Here is a 15,504-nt window from a genome sequence, read left to right on the forward strand (position 1 = left end):
TGATCACATATAATTTTTTAAGATCAAATATCTCCCACAATCCTTTATATAAGAGGTTTATAAGCGTCTAATATTGAGATGGTAGGTCAAAAAATTAACATTAAACGTCGACATAAACACTTTTTAATTGAGTTTGATGAAAATAAAATCATTATGTAGATATTTTCTAACTTAAATGATCGGTTTGCAATAAAAAAAAATCTTAAAGAAATTTGTTATGAACATCTAACAAAAAAAATCACAGATGATATTTGACCTTTTTAAACGATCACATATATGTTTATTAAGTTTCACAAATTTCTCCCCTACATTCTCAATCCCCCATCCTTTTATTTGTTAGTTTTGTCAGAGTTTAATATTGAACCGTCATCTGTCTAAATTATTATACAATTCAAACAGTTATGAGAAGTCTAATGAAGAAGTTTAATATTTTTATTCGACCTAATTTTCATATGTGGTGGTCAAGCCCTTTTGTTTGTATGGGCATTGGCTAACCCATATTTTTTCTTTTTTCTTTTGACCTTGTAACCGTACTTCTGAGCGTTCTTTGAGCACACCTTGTGCTTGAGAATTCTCTTGCGTTGCTATTATATTCTATTTTTTATTGTTCAAAAAAAAATTATGAGAAGTCTATTAACATTTAGAAGAGAAAAAAAAATAAAACGCAACGAAATTTAATTTTTCAGTTTTCTTTTGTTACCATGTATCATTGTATTAAGTTTTCATCACCGCTTAACGGATATTGATAACCATCAGAAAACTCGTGATTCGTTAACGCGACCTAACATATTTTTTTTCATATTATTTTATGGATAATATCCAGATGAATCAGATACCACTTGCTTAAGAACTACTTAAACAAACCCGTTGCATACTAGTACTAACCCGGCAAAAAACCTCCTATTGTAGAAACTTTTTTTTTTTTGAAGAATTCCTCCTATTGTAGAAACTTAAATTAAATGCACTGCAGATGCAACATTCTTATTACTAGTAAAATATAATGACATTTTGGACTGACATGCATTAGAAATAATAAAGGGAAATTAATTACTTTTAAATAAAATATGCACTTTGCGGGACCCATCTAGTTCAGTAGGTTGAAATTGAAATGGTTCAACTCATTAAATATTATTCATCAGAATTGAACTAAACTGAAAAGCCAGTTGATAACAAATATTCTTAGTTTTTTTTTTGACAATAAATATTCTTAGTTTTGTTGACACACGCAAATACTTTAGCAGTTTAGCTCGTATTTTGGCTAGACCGTCTAGACTTTAGGTTTAGTCACCACATATGGATTTAAGTCTAAAATTAATATATTTTCCTTTTAAGTCTAAACTTGATGGATACAAGTCATACTCATATTATATTGTAAATACTACAAATATAGTATTGCAATTATGCGTCTCCCATTATCTCAACTTTTCTCATAGAGAACAAAAATGTTATATTTGCCATTCTTTTAGTATGAGTGAGTTGAGTGGTGCTTACATGAATTTGCAAAAGAAAATAAATATGGATGGGAGGACTAAAAAATTAAAAGGAGAAATATTTGGGATCAATATCGGTAAAATGATTAAAATAATATTTAGCGGTAAAATGTTCCATTAATACTGTCATATCAGTCCTTCAATATATTTACTGTCATATCAATCTTTATAAGGAACAGTCGTGTATTTCAAAACACGGCTTCCACTCACTTTACTCTTATTGAAAAAGTGGTAGTAAGGTACCGAGGAATACTTGGTGAAAAATTTTCACAACGAAAAAATGGCAGTTACTGCCATTTTTTCCAAAAAAAATTCTTTTGTTTTTTGTTTTAATTCATTATGGCATTGATGTTTATGCATTAGTTAGTTGTTAATTCATATTTATGTGTTGTTTAATTATAGTAATGGTAGAGAACGCGGAAGATGTTACACGAGAGACAAAACCAAATTTTGTCGAATTTTCCAGAGATGTCAAACCGCCTAAGGTTGAAGCGAAACCAAACATTGATGGAGCTTCCGTCCATGTTGAAGCTTCAAAATATGTTGGCTCCGGTGTCCTCCCACTTCAAGCCCACGAGGTTGACACGACTAAGTTTTTTTTTCAGACGACGTTAAGTCGAAAGATAGAGAAGAATTGCTTGAGTGGGCACGTCGCCAAGCAAATAAGGCGAAATTGCTAATAAGCTCCTTGAAGAGAAGCCAATTTTATTGGATGAGATATACCACCATTGGCATAGGTTACATATGGGCAAAGAAAGTAACGAAGTTGGTTTTTCTGTCGAGGTTGAGTTGAAGGCTATTGTAGAACGTCTCAAGAAACTCCTTTTCCAAATGAAGCTTGAAGTCAAAGAGGGTTTGCGGCAGTTGGCATTTCCTGAAACCACCACGAAAAGTACCAACCAAGGGAGCCAAGAAAAAAGTCGACATTGCGAGGTCTAAAGGAAAAATTACATCGACTAGTCGGATCCCTTCTTCGTGGGAGGTTGTTGATTCCCAAAATCCGGATAGTCAACCGTCACCATCACCAACAACATCGTCATATAAAAGGAAAAAAGGTGCTCGTCTTGGTAAAACATTGCTTAACCCATTTCCACCACCTACTCGGTATCCAAAGCCTAAGGTTATCCCGGTTATGAGGCCTATTGATTATATGCCACGCTTCATGTTTTCATTTATTGCAAAAGTGGTGGATGTTATTGGCGATGGACATTGTGGATTCCGGGCTATAGCCGAGTTCATGGGCTTGACCGAAAAAAATCATCTCATGATCCGTACACATCTTATTCAAGAGTTGAAAGATCATGGAGATGATTATGTTGAAGTATTTGCGGGTGAGGATCGTTATAACTACATTTTAAATGGCTTACATCCTCCCGCAAATACAAAAAGTTGTGCACATCTTGTTGATAAGTGGTTGACTTTTCTGGACATGGGACACATTATTGCTAATTATTACAAAAGGAGTGTGGTCGTGTTGACAAATCTTGAAGCTGAAAACTCATAATCTTTTTTCCCACTAAGAGGGCCACCACCGCCGGGTAATCAAAAAACTCTCATCTTGTGCCTTAGGGAAATTCCAAATCATTTCGTGCTTATTTATTTGAAGAATTGTTGTCCACTTCCTCCATCATCTACGCAGTGGCACAATCATAAGAAAGAAGATGCGTTGACTTGGGAAGATGAGTATTTGGATTAACATGAGTTGTTCCGACAACTCATGGCTATTGAAAGTGGAAACAAACTGCCGAAACCACAAAAGGAGTCAAACAAAGCGGCGCCTATTTTGTTGGACACTCCCAAAAAACCAAAGCAACAATTTGAAGTTATTGCGGAAGATGAGGAAGATTCTAATTCACTTGATCTTCCCCAATCACTTGGTCTTTAATGAGTGATTTTTTTGTCGGTGTTAGTCCTTTTTTTTGGTAGAAATTACACCGACGTATATTTTGGGGTCGAAATTGTAACACCAATTTTTTGTGACCAATATATAATTAACATTATGTAATTTATATTGATATATATGATAATATGACTTTTATGTGGTGAAACTAGTGCAATACTGATTTATTCGTTATTAGTGTTTACGCATTTGATTTATTCGTTATTACATTTCATTTAATTTTGTTCTAATCTATGATTCTTTTCTTAAAACTTTTGTCAAGTGAAACATGTTCGAGGTTGCAAAAATTGAAGTTCGTGTTAGGTACTTCACTTTTAAAAAGACAATTAAGGTTATGATAACGCTGACGGACTCTCTTGATGATTTGAAGACACAACTTAACACTTATTTTGAGCATCTTGGTGGAAATCAATATACACGTCACTTGTTTGGTCAAATGCCATGCATAGACCTAGGAGAAGATAGAGAAGAATATGCATGGAAAACGGCAAGTTATATGCCTTGGCTTATTCGCGACGATAGCGACGTCAGATTTATGTTTCGAAATATGGTGGAAGATAATATATTATATATGTATGTTCGTTCCATATGCAATTGCGTTGAATGTAAGTAGAGATTTAATTTAATGATGTGTAATGATTTGTTTAATTATGGACACTTAATTATGGACACTTTGTAATGTTTTGATGAATTTCAAACGTTTGTGTAATTTGAACCAAATGTCGGTTTGATTTAATTATGGACAACTGTAAAAGATATTGTATTTTTCTTGGTTATGACCCAATTTCAATGTTGTATGATTTATATTGCCTTTGGAAATTCTCTGGTTTAATTACAGGTAAAAACTAGCCGAAAAATGGCTTGGAAATGCATTAGAATTATGCAAAACCCACTATCTGCATAATTGTTTTCCTCGGCAGTTAACTACCGAAGTTTTCCTCGGCAATTAACTGCAGTCGGTTTCAAATTCCTCGGCAATTAACTGCCGAGTGAACAAAAACGTATTTTACTCATGTGCCTCAGCCTTATGCAATGTGTCAACAATAATTCTCAAAAAATGATTATGCCAACTTGTACCCGAATGACACATATTAAACATTAATATCATTGAATTAATGGTAAGAATTTAATGAAAAAAATAGTATTAAACATTTTTACTTTTAAGGGCAAAAGTACCAAAAGAAGTTGAAAAGTCGAATTAATTAATCCAATATATTTGAGGGCAAAAGTGGAAATAAAGTAAAATACCAATAAACAAGTATTATTGTATTGACCAGTATATAAAAACCCGCTCGAATTCTATTCTTTTTCTATTCATATTCTTTCTCTCTCTAAATCACACATTCTGCACTCTTCTTCTTCTCTCTCTCTCTCTCTCTGCAAGATCCACAAACCCTAGCAAACCCCTTCTTCAGAGAGAACAACACCCTCTCGCTCCATTCCTCTTCTCACCACTCTCGTTTCTCAGGTAAATCTTTTCTTCACCATCGCTTTATCTTCTCTTCGCGTTTTTCGTTCCCATTTCCGTTTTTAGTAAAAAAACAAAACTTTTACTTTACTTTCTTACTCAAATCAATGTTTGTTAGTTCTTATTCTTGATTTTACCGATTTTGTTGAAGTTAGGGTTTTTCTTTATGTAATGTGAAATTTTAGTGTTACTATGGTATTTGTTAGATCAATAATGTATATAGACGTAGAACAGTTAAATATACCTTTTTTTTCGTTTTTATTAAAAAGGGTATTTTTTGATTTTGGGAATAATGAAGTTTTACTCTTGTTACTAGGTTATAGTTTTGATTTTTAGGTTTTTTTTAGAGTATTGATGATGTGAAGTTGGTGGTTTGATTTTGCAGTTGATTGAAAGGATTGCAATGGCAACTTCAGAGAATCAAGTTCCTCCGGCACCTGATGTTGTATGTATATCTATGTTCTTATTGTTTTTCATACAATGTTGTGAATCACGGGTTATGGAAAATAGCGGTTTGTTTAAGTTCTGCTACGGTGCAGTGCTATAGTGCCGCATTAGGCGTTATTTGAAAAACTTTGTACAAAATAGTGTTTAGCGGAACAATAGTGCCATAGTGATGCTATAATCTCTATTTGACAACATTGGGATGATGCATGATTTGATTTCTGTTAATGATAACATAGCTGACTGTTTTTTAATGTTACTGGTTTAGGTTGGTCATGCCTTTGTTGAACAGTACTACTACATGTTGCATGAAAGCCCTGAGCATGTGCATAGGTTTTACCAAGATGTCAGTAAGCTTGGTCGTCCTGAACCAAATGGTATCATCGGTATCACAACCACAATGGCTGTGAGTTCTCTCTCTCTCTCTCTCTCTACATATATATATATATATATATATATATATTGACCTTTATAGCTGTCTATGTATTGGTTGTCCTCTCATACCTCATGTGTACCCCTTGTTTCTTGTGTGCATTTTCATATATATATATGTATTCAATATTCATATCTCCGATTGGTTTGTACAATTTCTTGTTTGACATTGATGTAACCATGTTGTAATACACTTGGCTCTTACTCTACACCCATATTCTTATGCATTGGTGTTATTTCTTGTTTATTTCAAACCTCCAACATTGCTCTGGATATGTATTGAAAAGATGCTGTAACTCCAGACCCCACGTAATTACTTGCTGATGCCTTTTTAATTAATTTCCATTGTATGATCCTCTAAATGCCCATTTGTTAACTTAGATTCTAATAAATATGGATTGAGTGTTAGAAGTGGTTGAACTTGAAAACAATGAACTTAATCTTAATATATCTCTCTAAATTTTATATCTTAATGTATCCTATTTCATTTCACCAAGCAGGAAATTGACAAGAAGATACTGTCAATGGGTTATAGTGAACTTAGCGCGGAGATCCTATCTGTGGATGCACAAGAGTCTTTTGGCGGGGGAGTCATTGTCTTGGTCACTGGATTTATGATAGGAAAGGATAACGTTAAGCAGAAATTTACTCAATGTTTCTTCCTTGCTCCTCAAGAGAAAGGCTACTTTGTTTTGAATGATATTTTCAGATATGTTGATGAAAATGAAATCAAGGAACCTGATCATGCAATCAGATCTCCTGCCTCTCCTGAGAATGGTAACATGATGCTTAAGGCGTGGTTTTATTAAGGGTATTTGTTTCATACATTTGCCTGTTAACTTAAGTTGCTTATTTCCTCAACCTTCTTTCAGTGTTGGATCCTCTTGTGCTGGAGACACAAGTTCCAGAGCAAATATCTGTGGCTGCTGAGAATGGTGATAGGGGTGAACTAGAAGTCTACAATCCAGAAAATGGGCAAGTGTCTGTTGAAGAAGAGGAAGCTCCTGTTCCTGAGGTTCTTGTTGAAATTCCTAATGATTCACAGAAAGCAGCTGGTTTTGATCATGTTCCTGATGATTCACAGAAGGTAGCTGAATTGGCATCCCAAATTGAAGAAGTGCCGAAGAAATCATATGCTTCCATTGTAAGAGTCTGTTCTATAAAATTCCCTCTTCCTTTCTTGCTCTTTCTAGACTCTTACCGAGTTTCCATTGTAAATGTTACTTGTTATATTCTTGACTTTATTACACTGGTGAAAATGCTGAAAATTAAACAGAATGATACTTTGATTCATTTTATCTAGAAGAGTAATAATTTTTAGAAGAATACTAATTATATTCCTCTGTAACTGGTGGATCTGTTGTAGCTTAAGGTAATGAAAGGGGCTGCTGCTCCGTCCTCCGTAATGACAGCTGCTTCTGTGAGAACTTCTATTAAGATTCAAGAACAGCAGAGTGCTGCTGCACCTTCACCATCCAGTGTGCCAGAAACAAATGGTTCTAGTATAAGTACTAATGAAGGTGGAAACAATCAAGAAACTGAAGGTCTGGTGAATCATATATGTATATATATGTATATGTATGAGACTATTACTTGAATAGTTCAAATTTCCCTGCGTTTATCATAGTGTTATTTATTGATGTGTTCAATTGGTTGCCTTTTGACAGCTGAGGGCTATTCAATTTATTTGAAAGGGCTGCCTGGAAATGCTACGCATGCCCTTGTTGAGAATATGTTCAAGAAGTTTGGCCCTATCAAGAGTGGCGGTGTTCAAGTTCGGACAGCAAAGGTATTTCACTTGGTGATTCCCTGTTTTTTTTGTTTTTTTTAAATGTTTGCTGCTAGCTAGTAACTTTTTGGCATATTAATGGGTTTATCAGGGATTTCACTTTGGCTTTGTGGAGTTTGAAGAGGAAAGTGCTGCGCTAAGTGCAATCGAGGTATTTTATTGGATTTAACTTATCTTCAGAAATTCCATATTCAATCATGATTTTCGTTAGTTTCTTCTTTCTACAAATCCACAGGCACATGTTGCTCCTTTGCCGTCTTGTTCTACAAATTGAGTTGTACTTCAGTGCTTGTTACTATGATTGTTGTACTTTTCTTATGCTTCTGAGCTGTGGCTATCCTTTCTATTCATTTGCATGTAGTGTTTGTGTGGTGCAGATGAAATAGAAAGTTTTGGCTCCACTAAGTTCTCATTGTGTTTGTCCCTTAATTTCCATGTGTCCTGGCTGATTTTAGAAGTTTTGTTCATTACCACTGGATTATGTTGTCTTTAAGGCCCTAGAGGGTTAAATTCTTTTTTTATTTTGCCATTTTTACACTTTGTTGCTTTTTTATTTGGTTTTTGGAACTGTTTTGTGTGCAATCTTCTGATTTGTATTGGTATACAACTGCTCTTTATATTTTATTCTTTAATTTGTATCTTTATGTGGTAGTCGATACTTTTATCTGCATTTCAGGCTTCACCAATTCTGATCAATGACCGTCAAGTTGTGATAGAGGAAAAGAGGTCAACTAATCGAGGCAAGTGCTTTTTTATTTAGTACTGGTTAATTTCACATCAAGGTTCCAAATTCCTGTTTCTGCACATGATAACTATGAAATTTATGGGGTTCGTGTATGGATAGCTTATTCCTTGTTTGCATGCCATAATCTGTAAAGAGAATTCTCTCACATTGGACTCTATTTGACTATCAGTTGAAGCATTCCCTTCAATAATTGCTGTCCACCATTTCTCATAATTACAGGGTAGCCTCCAAAGACATTATGGAGTTAATAACTTTAATAAAATGTTTTTCAAGCTTGGTTGTGTTATGTTAAGTGTTTGTTTTCCTTTTTTTCAATGACTAGTGTAGATTTGAAGTCTCAAAGGTATTGATTTGGTCACTTTTTGATGGTTTATATTATTTCTAATTCTTAATTTTTCAAATCCTTATACACTATTGAGTGTTTTAAATCCTTGTACACTATTGCGGGTTTTAAAAAGGATACAAAATGGTTATTTGTTTGTCTGTTGCATATTGCCCAGAACCTAGCTACAAAAAAGCATATTACTACATGATATTTTTTATTACAATTTTCTGTTTTCCAACTTTGTTGTGATAGCTTTTTATTATGTTATATTATGTGGGGTTCATTGGTTGCTTGGTCTTGTAATAAATTTTTCAGCAATTATTATACTAATCTTATTTTCAACATTTCAGCTCTACTAAGGACTTGTTATTTTTGTTTTTAAATTTTTTGCTTTGAATTTACTTCCCAGAAAGGAATTATTTCAGAGGTCCTCCATTGCCAAACTTTGGACATACCACTAGGGTTCTACTTAGCATTGCGTTGATTATATTGCATGTAGATGTCAGCTGTTTGCATTTTCTGTTCAGGTTATGGCAGGGGGCCTGGAAACTATGGAAGGCCGCTCAGTTTCAGGGATGAGGGAGCAAGAGGGCATGGAAACTATGGAAATAGCCGAAGTTTTGGCCGTGCAGACTACAATGGTCGTGGAGAATACAATGGCCGTGGAGACTATAACAGCCGTGGAGACTATAACAGTCGTGGAGACTTCAATGGTCGTTCAGACTATAACGGAAGAGGGGAATATGGATATGGTTATAGGAATGGCAATCGGGGAGGGTTTTCTAGTCGTGGAGGCGATGGATATCAGAGAAACGATCACATGGGAACCAATGGTGGCCGCATGAATCGTACTGGTGGGTCTTCTGTTAATTCAGCACCCAAATCTACCACTGCCCTTCGTGTTCCTGCCTCTGCTTGAGGAAGCTATACATCAAAGAGTTAGACTGATTAGTTAAGTACAATTTGCAGTAACTGAAGAAATTGGAAAGAATTACATAGCAAACCTTTTTTAGAAAAATTGATTTTACAAGATTCCCTTTTTTGGTCATTTTGCTGATATTGGAGGTCTTGGGAAAAAAAGTAGTTTTCAATTTCTATTCATTACCTAATGAATCTAGCGGTAGTTTTTGTTTTTCCCCAGTTTTATGAAAATATATATTTGGGGTATCATTTTTTGGTACATGCTAGTATTTGGTAGTTTGACTTGATATGTTTGCTACCACCATGACTTTGAGGGAATGATTCTGTAAAACTCTAGTTAATGACTGTTAAATCTGAATGAAACTTCCCTGTTAGTTCTTAAAGCAGAGGATACAGTGGTAGTGTTTCTCAAATGGTTGACCTGGCACGGTGTAGCCCATGAACGAATTAATTTTTAATTGCTTTCACATTGCTGTTTTCAATACCTTTATATCTATATATATATATACTCTATTAAAATTGATGCCATATGAAATTCCCATTTTGTCCCTGGAATGGGCATTTAAGTAATTTTCTAATTGGTGGGTTTGGTTTGGTGCCACCTCATCTTTTTTATGCCAAATTTCCCATTTTGCCCCTCAACAATTTTTTAAATTATTTTCTAATTTTTAATAACTTTTAACTATTTTTCAATTTTTATGTTTTTAACTATTTTTCAATTTTTTCTCCCAAATTCAGTTGCTTCTACATTGCCGTTGTGGGAGATTAAGGTATCGTTTGACCCGGTTTTTTTCCAAATTCTCTACATTTTTAAGGAGAAGTTAGGTCAAACACAATATCAATTATTTTCATTTCAATATTGTTTAATTATCACAACCTTACAGATATATTTATTCACGTTGTCATTTAATGATATCAAATATTTTTATTTCCTTTCTTCAACCTCGCGAGTATACACACACATTAATGTTTCGAGTAATATTATATGTCTGTTTGTCTATTTTTTTGTTACGATAATGCATATAATTGTTTTTTGGTGTTGCTTGGTTGGGTCACCGATTTTTTTATTTTTTAGTTTTAACTATTTTCCAATTTTTTCTCCCAAATTCAGTGGCTTCTACATTACCGTTGTGGGAGATTAAGGTATCGCTTGACCCGACTTTTTTCCAACTTCTCTAAATTTTTAAGGAGAAGTTGGGTCAAACACAATATTAATTATTTTAATTTCAATATTGTTTAATCATCACAACCTCACAAATATTTTTATTCACGCTGTCATTTAATGATACCAAATATTTTTATTTCCTTTCTTCAACCTCGCGAATATATACACACACATTAACGTTTAGAGTAATATTTTATGTCCGTCTGTCTGTTTTTCTGTTACGCTGATGCATATAATTTTTTTTAGTGTTGTTTGGTTAGGTGCTACCTCACCGATTTTTTTTTAACTATTTTTCAATTTTTTTTATTTTTAACTATTTTCCAATTTTTTTCTCCCAAATTCAGTTGTTTCTACACTGCCGTTGTGAGAAATTAAGATACCGTTTGACCCGGTTTTTTTTTTCAACTTCCCTATATTTTTAAAGAGAAGTTAGGTCAAATACAATATCAATTAAGTACTTTCTAAAAAATGTACCTTTTTTAATGCATAAAATCGAATGCAATGAACTTTGACCAAAAGTTGTTGACTGCTTCTTCAAAAAACTACTTCTCGACAATTTATTTCACAAGCATCTCTTCAATTCACGTTGGGAACCTTTTTTTTTATTTTTTAATATTATACTTCAATGTATTTTTTTCTTCTATTTAATTTGAAGCGTTCAATTTAATTTTTTTTAAGGAGGTTCCATTTAATTTTATTACCTTTTTTTCAAAGGAATTTTATTATCTTTTTATCACTTATAATTTCAATATCGTTTAATCATCACAACTTCACAAATATTTTTATTCACGCTGTCAGTTAATGATATCAAATATTTGAATTTTCTTTCTTCAACCTCGCAAATATATACGCACATACACATTAGCGTTTAGAGTAATTCTTTATGTGTGTCTGTTTTTTTGTTACGCTAATGTGTATAATTTTTTTTAGCGTTGCATAATGCATATGATTATTTTTATAAAATTTAAATTTTAATTAAAAGTAAAATTGTAGATGTCTTTTCTTCAAAAAAGGTATAGATGCCTAAAAAGGTATATATATATATATATATATATATATATATTGCACCTTTATATCGTAACAAACTATGCATATCATTTTCATGTTCAAAAAAATTAAACATATCTGTTTCCATGACACCAACAATGTAACAAATATAATATCATATAATATAAATTCTTATCTTTTTGAAAGACACAAAAATATGGTATTCTTATAACGAAATTTGTTATAGAGTATAATTGAAATAGAAAAAATCAAATATTTTGATATTATTTATATTATTATTCCAGACTCCTTAAATTGTTTCTCCTATTCAAATATTTAACAAGTTATTTATATGATGATATTAATTTGTATTCATGTTACACAAAATAAACGTTATTGAGTAAATATCGTATTTGTAAAAAAAATATCTTTTATTTTTTTAACATTTTTAGCCTTCATAAATTATTCTAAACATTTTATTTATTTATTATGTTAATTAATAATAAATTCAAAGTTTTGTCCTCATGAGTTTAACTCAGTTGATAGGAACAATGCATAAATACATGCCAAGTCCGGAGTTCGAACCCCAGACACCATATAAAAAATAATAAATTCAAAGTTTGTACAATATTTTGCCAAACAACATTAAACTTAAATAGCTTTAAAACTAACAAAACAAAAAAAGCAAATAATTTTAGTTTCTTTCTTAAAGGCTTTTATTTTTACTTTGTTTTGAAGTAACTTTTAGACTGTAAAAAACCTTGACCAAACGGTATCTAAGTTCAGTCGGGAACACTGTTTCACTTTCTTCTTCATAAGAGGTCATTTTCTTCGTCCTCGTGAGCTTAGCTTAGTTGGTAGGACAATGCATAAAATATGCAAGGTCTGGAGTTCAAACCCCGGCCACCATAAAAAAAAAAAAAAAAGGTCATTTTCTATCTTTTTTCATGGTTCTGAGACCATGCATGACTTGAGTTGACTGATTTTTATGGCTTATGGGCTTCATTTTTCGACACCGTTTTAGTTTTTGCTTCATCATAGATGGTTTTCTTCCTTTTTTCATGATTATGCATTTTAAGGGTTTTTTATTTTTTTTTCCAATTGTTATTGGATTATGTACCAAAATTTGTTATGTTGCATGGCTGTAGAAAAATCATCTTTTGTTATGTGGAGTATAGTAGAGGTCATGATGACTGAATTTTAACTGATGGTAAGGTTTTGACACAATTGTTATTTTAGCTTCTGGTACAGGAGTTGAAAATAATTGATGCATTTCAATTATTTTAGTTTTTGTGAGTAATCCTAAAGCTGTAACAGTTTTCATATTTTATTTATTCTTTCGTATATCATTGAGCTGTGCAAAAAGTTGATTGGTGTAAATTTGTTTTGATCATATCATTAGGGTCTAGAAAGTTGATGATAGAAATTTGTACATTTAAGATCAGGTTAATTTGATGATACAAAAATTGATCACATAGAAATATGTTAGCTTCTTTCGATATCAGAATGAACAAAGGGAATAAAATTAAATGATGTATTATTGTATTTCTATATATGAATTTCAATGTCAAGGGATTATGACTACATTAAGTATCTTAAAAATTATTTAGACGTTTGGAAAATAGGATTTGGAGTACTGGATTCTTGAATTGTGACTGGTAGTAATGAGAATCAACATATGAAACTCATTATTTGTGATGCAAAAGTTAGATAAGTTAGTTAAGATTTGTAGTAATTTCTTTTATGATTTATCAATGTTACTTATTAGTATACATTTTGATTTATTTATATTTTTTGGTTTCTTTCTCGGATTTAGGGTGATCGAGTTCATGTAATAACTCGATATAGAGATTTAGAGCATTGGGAATATAGTTGATGTAACATTATGGGTAAAATACTTTGTAGCTTTATCATTTACCATTTATTTACCTTGAATTCTTTGCTTCTATTTTGTAGTCAATGACAACGCAAATAGATGTAACAATTGGTCAGGTTCGAGGCTGCTCATCAACCTACATCATCCGATTGTTGAAAAGTTTAAGACTTAGTAAGTTTGCATTATGATTTCACAATACAGTGTTAGAGTAACTTATTATTTCACAATATGATTTGATTGTTTATTGACCATGTTTCTTGAATTGTTGTCGTGAACTTAACACTTCTCAAGCTCAGATAGATTAAAAAGTAAAGTTTAAAAAGTACTTCGTAGAACGATTTTTCCAATCTGTCTCAAGGTAGGCCAATTGATGAATCTATAAACTTAGTCAAGGTCTGTTTTTTTTTTTTTTTTTTTTATGCACAAACATGCTTTGAGTTTTTTTACGCACAAATTAAAAATGCATATTGCACTATTCTTTATTTCACGTGCATAATTTGTGTTAGGATACATACTCCATCACTATTTGGAAAAACAACTAAATTCAATCCTAACCAGTTTGGATGGTATTATGAGAGTTGCACCAAATGTTCGAAGACATCAATGTCAAATGGTGTTAGCTATAGATGCACATGCGGGAGTGATGCTTAATTTTCATTTGTTTCAAAAATGTTAATTGGTCAACGGGGTACATATAATGCACATGCATGCATTTCTCTAGACTTTATAGGAAGATAATAGAAAGATAAATTAGAAGTCATGGTACATTTTCTTTAGCTTAAAATCAGTTATGTTACCTTCATTTCATAAGTTATATATAACTATATTCGCATACATCTTATCCATGTTAATATGCATTAGATTAATATTACAGTTATTTCCCTGTTTAGCATTTCCCAAACTAGGTGTCAAGAACAATTCTGAAAGGAAAGCGCAAAATAATCACTCTCATTGATGAACAAACATAGAGAAAGTATAAGTGTCGCCTCTATGCAATTAGAATCCATTGATTATAGGTATTTAATATGCTTCTTTTTTTTTGTTTGCTTGATCACTATAGCCAAATATGATTTCATTTTTGACGATGCCGTTTATTTGTTTATAGTGTTTCTTCAATAATTTTTGTGAATTTTGCGGTTTTCAAACTCAGAGTCATAACTTCAAGCCTGATAAAAAAATTATAGAGAAACTCAATGAAGTCCAATATTTTTTTTGGTCTAAATTGTAACAAAAATAAGTTTAAACAAATTGTTAATTCTTTAATAAATTTATTTCTATACCCTTTACTCTTTTTAATTCTTTTATCAATCATCACAAATATTAATGTGTATTAAAGACTTGATAAAGCTTTCATAAATATTTTGATAAAAATTTATAATGTTTGTGCAATATTCATTAATTTGCTCATTTTTCTTTTAAAATATTTTTTTTTATAAAATACGTTATTAAACCCGTGCAACGCACGGGTTTGTAACTAGTTGCAATTAAAAATTCTACTCTATACCTGTTAGTTGTTACTTATTTATAGATGTGATCTCTAACTCAAATGCCAGCTTAAATATAAATACCATGTCCACTTGCTGAGCTTTAATTAAGGGCAAATTATATGATACACTGAAAAATTTGTGTGTACTGGTACACCATCTTTATATTAATTGCCTGATGAGTTGTCTTTTTGGAATATTATTTTTTAATTTTAATCATTTAACTTTATAGTAGTCAATTTATTGATTTAGGAAGCAAGAGTCAATTTATTTCATAAAAATGATAGTCAATTTATTGAGTTAGGAAGCAAGAGTCAATTTATGATTGTACCGTGGAAGTTTTTAATTATTGTTGAGTTATATTATAAGATGGCTTAAAATTAGCCTTTTTCCTCCACTCCCCCCAGAACCCTCTCTATCTCCCTTCAAACTCCCACACTGAGTGAGAAGAGTGACAGAGAAAGGGTTAATATTATTA

At 32.2% G+C, this 15,504-nt stretch overlaps 1 protein-coding gene across 1 annotated transcript; it reads left to right on the plus strand.

Moving 5' to 3' along the window:
• The first annotated feature begins 4,714 nt into the window (after window positions 1–4,714).
• Window positions 4,715–9,927, plus strand: LOC25498406 (nuclear transport factor 2). Its single transcript, XM_024771468.2, has 10 exons — window positions 4,715–4,858; window positions 5,244–5,303; window positions 5,571–5,708; window positions 6,235–6,511; window positions 6,607–6,878; window positions 7,101–7,278; window positions 7,402–7,523; window positions 7,615–7,674; window positions 8,200–8,263; window positions 9,121–9,927. The coding sequence occupies exons 2-10, from the start codon at window positions 5,262–5,264 to the stop codon at window positions 9,510–9,512; spliced, it is 1,545 nt and encodes a 514-aa protein (XP_024627236.1). The 5' UTR covers window positions 4,715–4,858; window positions 5,244–5,261; the 3' UTR covers window positions 9,513–9,927.
• The last annotated feature ends 5,577 nt before the right edge of the window (window positions 9,928–15,504 follow it).

This window comes from Medicago truncatula, chromosome 7 (assembly GCF_003473485.1).
Source record: "Medicago truncatula cultivar Jemalong A17 chromosome 7, MtrunA17r5.0-ANR, whole genome shotgun sequence".
In the NCBI taxonomy this organism is placed as follows: Eukaryota; Viridiplantae; Streptophyta; class Magnoliopsida; order Fabales; family Fabaceae; genus Medicago; species Medicago truncatula.